This window comes from Nothoprocta perdicaria, unplaced genomic scaffold, assembly GCF_003342845.1.
Source record: "Nothoprocta perdicaria isolate Ctin4 unplaced genomic scaffold, notPer1 scaffold_20, whole genome shotgun sequence".
Taxonomy (NCBI): domain Eukaryota; kingdom Metazoa; phylum Chordata; class Aves; order Tinamiformes; family Tinamidae; genus Nothoprocta; species Nothoprocta perdicaria.
In genome coordinates, this window is record NW_020455205.1 from 6922849 (window position 1) to 6939194 (window position 16346).

Below are 16346 nucleotides of genomic sequence, written 5' to 3' on the forward strand. Positions count from 1 at the left end.
ATGGGGAGGGTATATGTAAACAAATAAAAGGGAAGAGATATATATTTGTGTGTGTATATATACATATATGTGTGTATAAAAATAATATATTCTCCCATTGTTCTGAATTAAGTAAATATTCTTTAAGTGGAGAGGGCAATCAGAAGACATCACTTCTAGGTAATAAAGCTGTTCCCTTGAGCAACATTAACATAAATAGGATGGTCATAAAACCAGATAACTGGAGCAAAAGGGAGAGCAGAAATKACAATAAGATAGGTTGAAAATCAAGTTTAGCAACGTAATTTGTGATTATGTTAACAGTTCCTCTGAAATAATAGGAGCAACTGTGCATCTTCTCCAAGTTAAATCAATAACTATTGCTCAGTATTCTTAAGTGTACATAAAAAGCTGCAGAGAAAGACTTCAAGCTTGTCCCTGAGGTCAAGCCTTTCTGCTTTCTCGTGGAATCTACTAATCAAAGGCAGCTTCTAGCTCCAGTGGAAAATAGTTGATATCAGAAGGTAATTGGGAAAAGTATAGAAGAGTCAATTTTTAGCTGATTTTAAAAAATCTTATTCAAAATTAATTCCAGAGTATTAAGCAAAGTTTTAAGTATTTCATYTGTTTCAGTTCAATAGACTGTAGTGAGTTTGAAGGCCTGGCGCAAATGCGTGGAGAGTGGAGGAGAGCGATGTGGAGCAGAACAGGAAGGTCCTCTCAGAAGGCTGGACACTGAAATACCAGCTGCCATTTAGTTCTATATCGTAAAACCTTGTGGTGTGTGCTTAGTCTAGCATAGTTTCCACAGTGTAATCCTTATGGAATTCCTTCTTTACCCTTTTGCAGGTGTTTGAGAAGTTCTATTRAATGTGCCATGATAGAACACTAAGAGTTCTGCATCTCTGAGCTAAAACCTCTTAAATGAAGATTTATGTAGAGAAATATGTACAGAAATACAGTGGGGTTTTGTTTTGTTTTTTCCCCTCTTAGGAGATCAGAATGGAGTACTTACCAGATCCTTAAGGTACTGAGTTCAGAGATTATCAGCTGATCAGCATTCTGGAAAATAAGCAGCTGCTGAGGATGATGGTAAATAAAGTTTCAGGAGCTGATTTAGTTACTGCTGTGGCTAATGAATAGTTATGAAGGGCACCTCTGATGCTTACATCCCCCTGCCCACTGAAAGCTACAGCATAGATGCCCTTTTCTAAGGTGCTGGGTTGGGTGCTGGCACTTAGCACAGGAGGGAAGCAAGATGCAGAGTAGCAAAATTTTGGCCTAAGTGGATTGCACTGACCCAAGGTGAGAACCACCCAGAGTAATAATCCCAAATTAAGTCAGAGAAAGCAGTGTTAGGAGAGCAAAAGGAAGTTTGCATAGAACTAAAAAGAATATTCTTTTATGGGGCTGGAAGTGTAGGCAACTTTTACAGGAGTTAAAGCTGTCGGCAAAAGGGTCCAAATACTGTCATGAGGCCTGAACACAGGCAGAAAGGACCTTCCCCTCCTTTCCACAGCTAGAGGGAGGTTACACAGTACATAACAAGGAACCACTTCCAGTGAGCATAAGCTTCCTATCTTTAATCCTTCTACTCTATGACAAAAGGTGGTGTTTAATTACAGTTATAATTAGAGAAGGGAGTGAAAATGAACAGCACAGGTCATTTCAGAAATGAACAATATTTCACCTCACATCTTTGAGCCTTCTGTTTGTTGCAGTTGTTCAATAATGCAACTGAAGTTGCTGTTTTTAACCTACCTTGGGTGCTGTGAGAAATCTTGCATTGCCTTTCTCAGATTGGGGGGATCAAACGCAGAGCAGCAGCTCCCATGCCGGGGCCAGCAGTCCCGGGAAGGGCTGTTACCTTCTGCTCACTCCRAGCACAGGGCCGAAGGGGTCATCAGGGCTGCTGCCCTCCTCTCGAGGCCACAGACAAGTAGGTGGCCCCCAACACTCAACCTGTACAGAAACTTCCCCATAGTTTCACTGATGAATTGAAGAGAACACAGGACTAGAGCTTCCAATAGTTTATTTGGAACATTTTTACTTTTATTGTCCATAAAAAGCTGTGTGACTTCAGTTGGATAGAGCTATTAGACCTACCCGTACCTAACACACACACAGCGTACTTTAAAAATAACATGGTTTAAAATGGATGAAACAGTAATTTTGAAAACAAAATAGTTTATAGCACTAAAGAGTCACAGTGCAATCAATGGTTTAATCCAACAACTACATTTATATATAATATTTGAAGAACATAAATATTCATTAAATTCACTACAACATGAAAATAAGAGCTTCACATTCTCCCACACTTTTTAAAGAACAGTGGACAAGGTGACGGGTCGTAGACAGACTGCTCCGCTTCACAAATACCTCTCTTGCTCAAGGGATTGGACATTACCTTAGCTATCACCATGGGAATGTATGCTGCAACTAATCTAGACGTTTCCCCATAAATTTTAAAGCATTTATAATGACAACACCCCTTCCCACCCCCCTCCCCAGATTATATTTAGTGAACATGCACTAATAGTCCATACAACGCAACATTTCACCAGAAAGTAAGAATAAAGTAATGAAAAACTGTTCCCCCTTCCCTTTGTTTTGTTGTCTTTCAGTTTCATGGCACAATTCTAGAAACCAAATGTTTACAGTAGGAAAAAATGGCTGAAAAGGTTTTCAGAGAAGCCTGTGTCGTTTTTATATAGGGATAAAAATTGATGGGGGAACAGAAGTCAAAATGGATGGGTATTTACAAGTGCTACACATAATGATGGACAGCGGTCGTGGAAGGGAAGGCTCCTTCCCCAGAAAATCCTCAAGAATTTGAATAGTCAGTACCACATGCCAAAACCTTGGTCCAACTGCAGGCAAAACAGAGAAGGAACAATACTCCATAGGGTAAGGGTCACTACTTCTCACCTATTACATCAACTTTTTTTTGCTCCTAACTTCAGATGCAAAGAGCTGAAGGTGTCATCAGTCCATTTTACAGCACAGGGTAACATTCCCAGTGACCGTTTCCCCTAAGACAGAACGCTACCAGGTGGAGCAGCCCCTGTTCTGTGAAGGCAAGGGCCAGGGCGAGGGGAGAGGAGCTTAACACGCACACAGACAACAGCTCCTGGACTGCACACAGCGGCCTACTGCCACGTTTAAAAACAGGAACCAAATGTAAGACACTAGACGGTAAACGTTGTCAAGTACTAAAATTTTCTTCCAAAGTGCTAAGCCACATTTGTTAAAGCTATGGCAAAAAAAAAAAAAAAAAAAAAAAAAAAAACACTTTAGAGCAGCTTGCGGTTGGAGTGCTCCCTGTTCAAACTGAAGCCCAGTTAAGCTCTCAGTTAGGGTGGCACAAATTCTATAACTCAAAAGTATTTGCACATTTCATTACCACTGTGTTGGAATTGACGGAGTTTGCTTTAAAAAGTTTCCAAAACAGTGCTTCACAGAAAGCTCTGATACATTCACAGTAAAAATCTGCTATGACAGGGAGCATAGGAGAGCTGTAAAACTATCAGAAGACTTTACTCAGTGCTTGTGAGGACAGGACAACTCTGCAAGGAGGGCCAAATCAGGAACTGCAGCGTACATTAAGATGGGGATATTTTACAGGGAGACAGGTCGTTCTGGGGGTGGGGAGTGCTTTAACTGAATTATTTCTTAAAAAAACAAATAAACAAACAAACTACGAACCACCTTACACAGAAGTATTAAGCCCAGTAAGCAGCATGGTTTAAAGTGTCTGTTTTCTCACTCTAGCCGTGTTTGTTCACAATAGAATGACTGAATAATAAATCCCTTTTTTTTTCCTAGGGAGTCAGGTTACCTCTATCTGCAAGACTATCAGAAATCAATTCTCTACCATCTTTTATATGGATAACCATTAGCAAATTACAACATTTAACACATTCCTTGGCATATGTTACTATTGAATAGACTTTATCAGCTATCCAATGCTCAATACTTCACAGAGGCTACTATAATTGTGTCAAATGTATTAGAAATCCAGATTTACCTGGACTAAATTAAGACATTCCAAAGTGGAACACTTGTTCAGTTATCATGCATTGGGAACAAAAGAGCATGGCAAGCAATGGAATGCACTGGAGAAGGTCACTGAGTCTCTTAGGGAAAAACAAAAMCAAAACAAAACAAAGTCTAAATTAAATATAACCAGAATACTGTCTAATTATATTAATAGGTAAACTGAGAGAACCTGAAGACACCACATGTACTGTCCATGAAAATAATGGTGTTGCCTTCTTTGAATATTAAAGAAACCATAATTATAAAAAGAGTTAGTCCCAGCTCAGTGTTCCTGCACAGCTTATTTATGCTCCTTGGTTGGTGCATAGTACAGTTCCATGGGCTTGTTCACTTTCCAGTACTTCTCACTGACCAGTTCCAAGGAAAATGAGCCATTTAATACCTAGRAAAGAACATCAAAACAAAGGTGAAGAATCTTAACACCTTGCACGCATAGTAGTGTAGAAACATTTCTTTATGATTATTCTCTGACGTGCTATCTCCATTTGGGCATGAAGCAAGATTTTCAGGTGAAATAATGTTTCTCCACTTTTAATTGTAAAAAGAAAGAAGGATGGGTCCTCAGCTAGCATAGCTAGTAGTTGCTGCCATCACTAGATTTTACCCCAAGAAATGTATGTGCTTCCCTCCCTTTCTACTAACAGATATTTTGCTAGATACATTTCCAACAAAGCAACTGATATTTCCAACCATGCAACATGCAACTGGCATTATGAATACAGTCATGAGATCAGCTCAAGAAGAGTCCAGCTGACTTATTTTAATCATAGCTGTATCCCAGATAGAGCAGTACTGAAGCTCAGCGTGACCCGCGGGCGGCAGAAGCGCTACGTACAGTGAACTGCCCGGTGGCAGTGGCGATGTAGATGGTGTACTGCTTCTCACTGGCCGTGTCCAGGTTCATCTGGTTGGATTCGCCTTTGCTTCGGAGCTCCTCCAAGGCCAGCCGCACAGCAAGGTACTTGGACAAGTGATCCACAGTGGCATTGCCTGAGGTCTTTATGTATCTGCAACAACGAGCACAAAGGTAACCAAAGACAGATGAGCATCAGCTGTGAAAAGGCCTGTAAAGAAAGTTCACAGGAGCACTAGGTGTTTTAACTGAAAACGTGCAACGAGTTTATCAAATTATGCTGCTCCAAAGAGCCCTTTTATCTTCCTGACACTTCTCCCACAGGCCCTTGTGCTATTTGTAGAGAAGACAGCACTGTCCTGTCACCTGCTTGGAATGAGACAACTACTAACAGGCTGTCAAGGATTTTTGAGAACTACTCGCAACTGCTCAAGTCTTCTGAGCGGAGATGCAATAGGATGTTCCTGGATGGAAAGTCATGGCAGGGAGAGCTACGCATGCAACACGATCCCCGTGTCTGCTCCTTGCTGTAGCTAACCCGTTCCTTTCCCAACTGGTTACACAAGAATTAAGGAGTCTGACACACAAATGCACAGTGGAGGCCTCCCCCAGAGGCTTTGTGTTTGCCCTTCAGAACAAGCCAGGATTTCCTCACAATTCCCAGCCAAGAAGAAAAGCTGGCTGAGGCTTATAATATATTTATAGGCACTACAGAGAGATGTCTCATCAGGAAAGAAAGTCAGAAAGAGATCTAAGGAAACTCCTCATGACTGTTCCTTGCTGCAGTCCATTACTTGCAGTCTATGCTTGGATTCGTTCACGAAAAGAAATGCCAGGTAAAGCTTCAACCTACAACCCATGCTGACACTGAGCTGCTCCCAAAGCTGCTCAAGAACATCTGCAAGCTTTACCTATGCCCACAGGATCTTACAGCAAGGAAAAGGGACTGATAACATACCATCTTCCTCGTATCTACCCAGAGCTGTGATGCGGGAAAGCCTTAGAAACATCTTCATCTATGATCAAAGGCTTAAAACAGACTGTTATTGTTACATTATTTTTAATGACACTGTAGCAATACCATCCACCTGAACTGAAAGGGAAAGAGTGCATTCCATTAAAAGGGATGTGGTATGACCATAGTAAATTAATTTCAAAAGYCCTGAGAAGTGACAGACAGAAAAGAGAAGTGACAGCAGAAAATAACAGAATCCATGCAGAGAAACAGAAGACATTTACCTCGTCTGTGCACTATCGTCATTCTCCATGAGGGTAGGATGAGGCCTGAAGACCAGCTCTATTTCACTAGCACCATCCATTACAGGATCTATTGCCACAGTTGTGTTGTTATTGTCCAGTTCTAGCCCAGAGTCATCTGATGTTTTGGTCCTCTTATTGCTTGGCCCTGCCTCCTGATTGCTGTGCGTGGAGGCGTTGCTGCAGTGYGAACTGTCACCATTATCCTCTGCGCCACTGCCGTTCTCAATCTGCTGTTTCTTGCCCCTCTGCAACCTGAGCAGATACAGGTAGAAACAAATGTCTGCTCAGCTGCTAATTAGCACTCAGAATTCACCCAGCTACTTTTACAATTACCTCCCGCCCCCAGGATCAACCACATTAAAAGCTTAGCAATATAGGAAATCATACTTATTGTTTCATATAGAGAGATATTCATACCCCAAACCACAGCTTTTCCTCCAATCCCTCAGGCACACTTACAGACACCTGTCAAACACAGAATCATACCATGCTTTACCACAACAAGAATTTGGAGGCAACTTTCCCCAACTGTCTCTCTGCAGCTCAAATGCATAAACCCAGAGTCTAATTCCATGTGTACTTCATACAGCCCAGCCTTGTGCATTAAGCTGCAATTAAGGCAACTGGGTTCTGGCATTACGTGCATTTATTTGCATGAAATAATATTTTGGAACAGAATTCATTGCATCTGTTGTTAAAACTGAAATCTGCTGTCTACATCTGGCTGCAACAGAGGCAGCAGAATGTGATGTGAAGGTTTCTATTGTTAGACAAAGATTAAAAATTACTTCAGCACTGTTTGGAGGAGCAAAAAGGAACCCCTGAATATTCTGGAGATGTGGCACTCTTCCTATGTGGTACGGGTGACAAGGTCACAAGCAGACACACAAGGCAGGTTGCATACCTGTTCATAGCCTGAATCTTCAGTCCTTCCTCAATGCTGTGACTTAGAGCTTGCTGGTTATTGTGTTTGCTGATTCTTGCTAGCACTCTCTCCTGATGAGCTTCATATTCATCACGGCTTGGGTAAATCTTACTGATGAGAGCGTCAAAGTTGGGATCTGGCCTCAGGGATCTCTTTGAAACTAGCTTTTTACGACACGTGGGACATTCTTTGTTGCTAGGTATGAGTAAGAAGAGAGAAAACACATATTGACCCTCTAGTGATAACCAAGATTGGCCCTTGCACTACAGCCCTTGGACAAAGCACTCGCCATGACCAGATACCCGCTGTACATCCAGAACGGAGCTTCCAGCTCTTGGCTGATCAGGCAGATCAAGATACTTCTTCAGTGGGGAAGAAGTCTCAGTCCCTAAAACCTCATTAAGGGTTTTATGGTTTGTTCACATCCCTCTAATGGCAAGGTTATAACTGACAGTGTGTGTGACCTCTGAGCACAGGTGATCATGCACAAGGTGCCATCATAGGAAAGACATTGCTGACCTGATTGCTGCCAGTTATTTCATAGTTTTACTGCATTCAAGAAAATATCCTCTTGTAATTGAAGAATACGAGAAAAATGATTTGAGCTGTGAAGCAGGACTGCTGCTGAAAGGTCCCACCTCACTTACTCTGCCCAGGTGAACTGTGCTCAGTTCTTGACAAAACATTCTTTTAAAAGGGAAAAGAAAAATGAGGGAAATCAAAAATGCTACTGACAACAAATGAGTCTCTTATCTGGAAAGCCCGAGATGTGACTGGGGTACTAGGCATACAAAAGGTCGCGGTGTGCGGGTGCCGAATGGTTACACGCCAACACCCAGGGCTTGAAAGCTTTCCTGGATGGCTTTTACATCCAAYGGGAACCCCCTTCCGTCTGTCCTCGCTCACGCACCCGCTCCGGAGGGCTGTGATGATGCAGTCGGCGCAGAAGCGGTGCAGACACTCCTTTGTYGTCATCGTGTTTTTTAACATATCCAAGCAAATGGGGCACATCAGCTCGCTGTGCAGGCTCCTGGGCGACACCACTATTTCCAAGCCATCGGTTATTGCTTCCTAGTGCAAAAAATGAAGCGGAAGTTCTCTCATGAAACCCAGTAATTTCCTTCTCAAGATTGCACTTTTTGCTACTCTTTTAAAAAGAAACACAATGCACAGACAAAACAAGACACATGCACAGCCATCTCAAGCACACACAGAGATTTTTCAAAAGTTTTCACCTGGGGTGTTCTTTGCAATTCATATAAACTGAGCTCCCAAGTTTTGCTTAAAGGTTGTGTCCCATTTGTCTGCACGGCTTGAGACATGGCTGGGGACAAAAAGAGACACAAGTTACAACCTGCCTCTTAATAAAATAATAAAATGGACAACCAAAATGACCACGCTGACTCGCACAGAACCCTTAACTAAACACATTCCCTGGAAGCATTTCTCCCCACCTTTTTTCCCAACCTGGAAGTACAGCACTAGGCTCTTCCAGTCACAAGTTTGGAGAATGCTAGAAGAGAAGAGAAACAGAGCCCAGTTTTCCAAAGCAATTCCCCACGGGGCTCCATCACCTCTCTGGATACTCTCCATGAGTAGCGCTCTGCACCGCTCCACAAATGGTGACAGGACACAGACCTCCCTCAAATCAACCATTCCAGCACGTGGAAGGAGACGCTGTCACACCCTGCTCTTAACGGGGTATCATTAGGCAACTACGCTGACATCTGGAAATATCATTTATTGAAATGTCCAAATTCGAAGATATTTTGGATGTGAAACATGGATAGGCCTCTAGCAGCCACATCCACCAGTGCTACATGGAAGTTTTGCTATCAGTTTGCATTCCCTCTAGGCATTTTTTTAATATGTGTCTTAAAGAAAAATGTCCTTTTGCTCATTTTTTTTTCTTCTTAGTAAAAATACTAAGCAGATTTAGTTCTAATAGCATCTTACTTAAATTTTCAAGCATTTTCCACTTTGCAAATGAGGAAGACAGGATCCCTTCTTCAAAGCTCACACATGTACTGGCATTGGGAATAAAGTTAAGACAGATACACTCTGAGAGTCCTTTTTCATCATTAGATTTTGATGAAACTTCCAACACACCATTTCTCATTACTGCTTTTATTTTTTGAAAACCTTTATCCCTTTTCTGTACTCTCYCTATATAAAACAGAAGCAGCCAGCCCCGTGATGGTATGGAACTTTTTTAGCTTGTTTTTAAAAGCAAGCGAGCACGTAGCCTCATGGAAAATCTGAACGCGAGGGCATTCGCAGGGGGAAAGTCACRTCTGCGCAGGCGGATCAAACATCCTCCTTTCAGAAACACTGACAAGTACCACTAGTATGAGCTACAGCCAGATGCTACAGCCAGAGGGGCACCAACGTCAGTCATTGAGATGTATGTATTGCAAGGACACCCGCAGTCCTTCAGACTGGCTCAGACTGCAGCTCGGGGCAATTCTTAAGCATAAATTTTGCAATTAAGGAGTACGCACAACTGTCACTATCAAAGCAGGAGCTGATGCAAAGCCACGGTCACCACCGCAAGGACAAGACAGGCCATTTCCCTCTCTGACACCTCTGCACTCCCTGGCTCCCGGCAGCAGGGATGTTCCCCCTTCCCATGCATCTCTCCAATATTCCACAGCAAKAGACATTGGATATTCTTTATAGATAAATGCAAGAACATTGTTGGATCTGTTGACTCTGCTCCCTAAGCAACTTCTATAGACCAGACACATCAYCAAAACTTACCCATTCTGTAACAGGGAAGGGAAACAAGGTAACTGCCACTAAGATGTCATTTGTCTGCTCACTTCATGTCTTTACAGAGAATAACTGGAAGAGGAGACCAGGAGACAGCTAATGAGTTTTATGCTCTGAAAAATCATTAATTTTTGGCTACCCAGGATGTTTCTCAAGGGTTCTTTGCCTCGCCAAAGCATAATTTGGAGGGAAGAGAAAGAGAGAGAGAGAGAAAAAAAGGTAAAACAAACCTTGCTATTCTTAAAGTTTCAGAAATAGTTTGACTATTTTTTATKTATTGACTTTGTGCAAGTCCCTAAGCAGGACTGGGAGATGGGCCTGGCAGCTTCAGGAGGGAGCCCCACATCCCTTCATTAGACAGAGTGGTTCTTGGAGCCCGATTCCCCTGGAAAACAGGGCTTATGCAACCTAGCTCTTTGTGCTTATCCCTCTGTAGACTGTCACCTCAAACGAATTTGAGTACAAGTGTCTGGGTTTTAAAGGCAGAGTAACAAAACAGTCTTATTCCTGGAGCTCTGGAAAACAGGCAGACAGTTATAGAAGAAAAAAAAAAAAAATAAAGCAAGCAAGCAACATGAAAAACGCCATCAGAAAAGCCACGCTGTCCTCCTGCTGGCTTGTGGAGCCGGGAATTCATGCAGGGAAGCCCCAGTCACCTGCCAGGAAACCCTCCAGCGCAGCAGCATCCTCCCTTGTCACAAGCCAAGCCCGCTTTGCAAATCCTTACACTCAAATGCATCTTTCTTTGCTCAAAACAGCCCTGAGTCACAGCATGTTGGGCATTTGTGTGTGTCATGCCTGAAACCAGGCAGTAAAAACAAAACCTGATGGCAACAAGCGCCTTTGAGAGGGCTTGCAGCGGCAGCCAGACGCACGGCTCCGGCTGCAGGGAGCCGAGGGGAGAAGCCAGCGCTGGAACTAACCTTGAAGCTGGTCCTGGGGGGTTCCCACCAGGTGACATGCGGAGATCCTTTGCAACATGAAGTTCTTCTTTAACGAGGTGCTTTGCAGCACCGATTTGTGCCCGGACAGGGGCCAGAGGCCAGGGCAGGAGCTGCGGTAGCTGCAGCCCCAGAGGACAAACAGGAGCAGGGCCCAACAGCCCCGCGTGGCCAGCGCCGCCCGGCCTGACCTTCAGCTCCGTGATACATGATTTTGCCATTCAAAACACTTGTTTGAGGGGGAAAAAGGTGCATCAGGATTTTAAAGTAAATGCACACACACACAAATACCAAGCACACAGACATCAACAATCGCTTGTTCTGACGGTAAAAATATTTGACTTAAAATAGTAAAATATTTAGCCTTCTATTTGATATACTAATTTCAACAGTATCTTAACCCTTCTGATTTTTAAAGGACTGCATTTTATTAAAATCAGGCTTCACAGTGGAGTTACTCTGGAAACTTAATAGGATTAGAGGCTTACATCTTACTCACTCTGATTCTGTAACTGCTGTTAGGGACAAGCTGTCTGTTTGGACACAGTACTCAATTCAGTCCGTCAGTTCAATTAAAATTCATAATGTTTTTATTAGAATTATGTTTCTTTTCTGCTCATTTCTGGCTAGGAGCTTTATTTGATAAAAAAAATTGAAGAAAAAATTAATCTTCACTGCAGTTCACTGGCAACTCAGATGCTTTTATATTCAGTTGATACATTTTTGAAAATACTCTTAAAAACAAAAATCTATTTTAAAGAATCTCTAAGAATGTTCCTTTTTTCTTTTCTGAAGCTTTTTCCCTTCTCAGTATCTCCAAATGCCTTAGAGCCTGGAGTTCTGCCCTGGAGGTGACTTGGCTCCTGCCTCTGAAAGCAGGGGCTCAGGGATTCTGAAGGAGTAGGGCACCACATCTGCCCATGTCCCCACTGCTGCTTCTCTTTCTTATGGAGATTGTCACCAGCCTTCCAGCTGTGTCCCACTGGGAATATATATTGCACTCACAACAATTACAGCTCAGGAGGAGGCTTTCATCTCTTTCAGCTATCAGTCTTTGTCCTCTCAATATCAAGTTTCAGTGTCACAATGTCCCCTCATGGGAAGGTTCTCACTTGTTTGTATTTGCAAATTGAATTCACCGTTGTTCCTGCTCACAGTCAGTCCCCATCCACGCTGCCCACAAACTGAGGCTCCCGAGCTGCCCCTGGGGCCGGGCGCCTCGCGGATGGCGAGGGGGTGACACGCGGTGTCCACAGGGTCCATGGGAGATCCATGGGGTCCATGGGGGCCCCAGCAGGCACTGAAACATAATCCCACACTCAGGAACTAGAGCTGCAGCCTCAAATCCACGGCCAAACGCTGAACAGCAGCTGCATGAAGGGCCAGAAACAAAATCAGAAAATATTTGCCAAGACAAAACACACACACACAGCCACAGACTCGGTTTATAAGAGAAAAAATCATAACAACTGTATATATGGTAAGTTTGTCATACCTTATTATATGGTGGGCAGGGATTCAACCAACAGCCTGGGACAAACAGTCAACCATTTAGTAACAATTATATTGTGAATTTTTCACCTCTAACAAATACTGTTTAAAATTCAGTAACATGGTGCTATCCAAGAAATAGATTACAAAGCTAATAGTAGTTTCACTGGTACATTTTTCTTTTAAATTTCTCCTCACTGTGCTCCCAGAAATACAATTCTTCTGATAGTGGCTAAAGCTACTGCTGGCCTGAATTTGCAAAGGCCAAACTGATACTATCTCCTTAATACTAGCATTTCTTCTATAAACCAGCAGTTTATATAATGTCTTTAGGAAAAAAAATAACACTTTCTTTAGATATTTTCTTAGAGTTTGAGAATAAATCAATAGTAAAAAGCAGAACTAGGTATTTTTGCCCATAATTAAAATTTAACATATAAGCTCCAAAATACTATTAAAATATTGTCCAAGAATCATTTCTGTCTCCTGCACATACATTTTAATTGAGCAACATCAAGTATAACTGCCTTTATTTCTGACATCTACTAAAAGCAGCCTTGAGATCTTAAAAGTATGTGCCAGAATTTAAAATTTGCAACTGTTATGAAATAGAGCTGCAAACCAGTTGGGGACCAGCATTCAGTCTGTAAATTCAAGGGGATCAGAGGATCAAAAGGCACCTCCAGATCACAGAAAGAAATACAGAGTAACTGCAGCTGCTATCRCTGAGTGTCTAAAAAGTGCGGCATWATTTTGGAAGATAGACCTTATCAGTTAATAATCAACAGTAATGGAAGAGGGCTCCTTTTCTAAATGCCKATCATGTTTTAAAATGAGTGGTTGTCACTTTTTCTAAATACTTCTGTACACATTAACTAGGGCTCTATCAGCTGTGAAGCACAATCAAAGCAAATTAACGGGCTATTCAAGATGCTGAATTAATACAAATGATGGAGCCAAAACTTCAAACAGCAACGAGGTGCCCTGAAGTCGCAGGTCACAGATGAGGGCAGCTGGCACAGTGCCTTCCATCCCTAAATCCCACATCAGCCTGTGGCCAACCCCATTCCGCACTCTGCCCGTGCAGCAGAGACCCCAATTCAGAAAGCGAGGGAAAAGACGACGACCCAAAATCCCCCCCAAAAGCCGATAAAACTGCAGAGTCCCGAGGTGTCCAAGCAGCTGACAGCATCACCGTTAAGTAACGTCACAGGGAAGGAGTTTTACCGCTCTGGTTGTCCCTCTCGATCACACCAGTTCGGAAATTTTGTTTTTTCCTGGAAACCAGCCCAAACGCCTGTTTTGCCCACACCCTACCCCGCCAACTTAAAGAGCATTGCTCTTCAACATGAGAAACATCCCTCCTGGCAAAGCCACCCCGCCTGCTAGTGTCACTGTGAAACCTGCAGTCAGAAGGTTCRCCCCCACATGACATCTGATGGGGGGGAGAAGAAAACGGGTATTTCTGAAAACCACCAGCTCCCCAGCTATGCGGCCCTGGAGCTTCCCGCCCGGCGCCTCGGAGCGGGAACGGTCCCGTTAGCTCACGGCTACGCGCGGTTTCCCAGCAGGGGGGCGAATGGAGCCGCCAAGGCAGCGGCATTCCCAGCAGGGCTCCGGGCGGCTGGCGCTGGGCCTAGGGAATGCAGCACCACGCGCTCACGCAGAGCACCTGCTCTACACACCTGCCCCAAAGACACTGCTGCCARCACCAAGAAAAGTGACCAAAAACATAGCAATTTGGTCGCTCAACTCGGTCGCTCATAAGGCTGCTGGGGTTCTTTCAGACAGCGTGCTTTCCAGGCAATGCTTTGCTGCAGATTCATACAGCTGCACGCACTCTACGTGTACGTACATTGCTCTGACGCTCAGTTCCTGCTTGGGCTATGGGGCTGTGTTCTCTGGGAAGGGCATCATGTCCACTGCCACCTTCCCTTTTTCTACATGGGAATGTGGAGAAATGCAATCCTGAGCTGATGACTACACTGGCAGAAATCACTCGTGTGGCTACAATTACGAGACAAAAAAAGATCTCAGCTCTTGACCCAAGAGGTCAGAGCGCTTTTGGCGGCCACAGTGCCACCCCTACCTCAACCTCCCCTTCAGGGCTTTGCAGCTGGGAGGTAACACAATGTCCACATGGGGAAAACCATCTCCGATGGAGCCAAGTGCAGCCAAAGCTTCCTGCTGCCTTCCTGAAAATCACCTTGTTATTACAGGCTGTCAGCACCTAAAGCCGCACTCCAGTAAACTGCAAACCAGTTAATGACTAACAGCAATTTGTGTTTTAACAACTCTTTTAAATAAAACTGTGCATTTCATAGATAGTACTCGACTAGGAAAAATGTAAACCCAATAACCATCCAAAATAATTTAATTTTATCCCAGCGAGGTGAACGCTAAAGAACAGATTAGGTTTTTAATTACATGGACTACTACTGCTAACGCCCGGCCGCTCAACGAGAACGCGCCTCGGTCTGAAGCGGGAGGAGGCAGACGGGGATAATTCCTAGAATATTTCTCCACTGCAACAAGTCTAAGCAGCTCCATCACCCTGAACTCTGCTCATTCCTCAGAAAATGAAGAATTTAAGGTCAGTCTGAGAGGCAAGTGATCTTCACACACAATCAAAACGAGGTCTGGAGAAGGGACGTTGCTGAGCTTAATCTCCTTCCTCTCCTATTTGCAATCAAAATGTTGTTCATTGAGTCAAAAATAAAGCAGGAAAGAAGATTTAAATCACAGAAAGAAAAAAGTGAAAAGGATTCTTTTACTGTAATACCTCTTTCATGCATGTTCTGTGTATTGGTGCTTCATTAAAACTAGGTCCAGCAGAGCTGCAGATTTATCTCGCATTTAGTGGTACCCATTTCTCTATTGTGATTTTTTTCTGGCAAAAGAAATAAAAATGTTTAAAGGAAGATGAAATAATTCAGCCACACAACATCTCTTCTACATATAAGATTGATCAGACTCGTGCTCCGATGACACAAGACGCCCARTGAAGACTTTCTGCTCAGCCTGTTATGGTGCCTCATGAAGCGCCATTGATCAAGGCAGATCCACACAATCTATTGCGCTGCACTTTGCAACACGCCGGGGACTGCTTTTCTCAGCAACTGCAGATGCTTTAGAGCTGTGATGTCAAAGCTCCAGATTTTACCCATGCAAGAGTAAAAAATGTCCTCRAATGCAAAGATCACATGCCACTATTATTATGAAGCCAAATGAAGAGAACACTGAACCGCATAGTAAAGTAACAAAATTCTCCAGCCAAAGAGCTCAGAAGAGACTCTCAACTTATTTTAAATAGCATTATTATTATAGGACATCTTTTAATGTTAAAAGACACTACTTACTAATGTATGCTGCTTGCAAAATCAGACTCAATTAGCTCAGAAGTTGAATGCCATCTCTGAGCTTGACGCGATGTACAGGAATGTCAAATTATCCCACTACACAAGTTTTTAATGAAACCAGAGGGACGCGGATGTGAGTACTTGTGCAGGGAACTCCTATGACAAATCGATCTGTTGTCACAGAATGAGTGACATATTTGAATAAAGAATTTCCCCCAAGCAAAAAACCCTTCCATCTGCACACCACTCACATTGCTTTTTTTTTTTTTTTTTTTTTTTTTTTCCCCAAATGCCAGGGATTTCCTCTAATCCCGCAAGCCTGCGCACAATGCAGGGCTGACCAGAATTGCCACCTCTTCCCACCAGCACCACATCGGGCTCGCGCACGCCGGCAGTCGCCTTCCGAGCCCTGTTCCTCGGCGGGTCCCTGCGGATTTGGGCATCTGCTCCTGTTATTTTCCCCGCAAGGCTGTCAGGACAAATCAACAGCGACCTTGGCAGAAGCGCGGGCAGGGAAGCGCCTCTCGGGGCGCAGCGGGCGAGGCCAGCGGTTCCCAAGGGGCAGACAAGGACGGGGGCAGTTGTCCCAAAGCAGGCGGCAGAGGCGGGGGGGCCGCGGCGGGGCCGGCACCTGCCGTGGCTCGCGTGTGGGCGCAGCGGCGACACGGCGCCCGTGGGGACACGGGGGCCACGGGGACAGCGAC

The 16346-nt window shown here is 43.8% G+C and overlaps 1 protein-coding gene across 1 annotated transcript in view; it reads right to left on the reverse strand.

The window, feature by feature from the left end:
* Positions 1–3359: 3359 nt before the first annotated feature.
* RNF2 (ring finger protein 2) overlaps positions 3360–16346 on the reverse strand; it is a 13616-nt gene continuing 629 nt past the window's right edge. The window contains exons 2-7 of the mRNA XM_026037989.1: positions 8315–8403; positions 7990–8150; positions 7059–7274; positions 6134–6406; positions 4877–5048; positions 3360–4423 (exon numbers count right to left, since the gene is read on the reverse strand). Coding sequence (XP_025893774.1) covers positions 4322–4423; positions 4877–5048; positions 6134–6406; positions 7059–7274; positions 7990–8150; positions 8315–8401 — 1011 coding nt within the window. The 5' untranslated portion in view covers positions 8402–8403 and the 3' untranslated portion in view covers positions 3360–4321. The remainder of the gene's footprint in view (positions 4424–4876; positions 5049–6133; positions 6407–7058; positions 7275–7989; positions 8151–8314; positions 8404–16346) is intronic.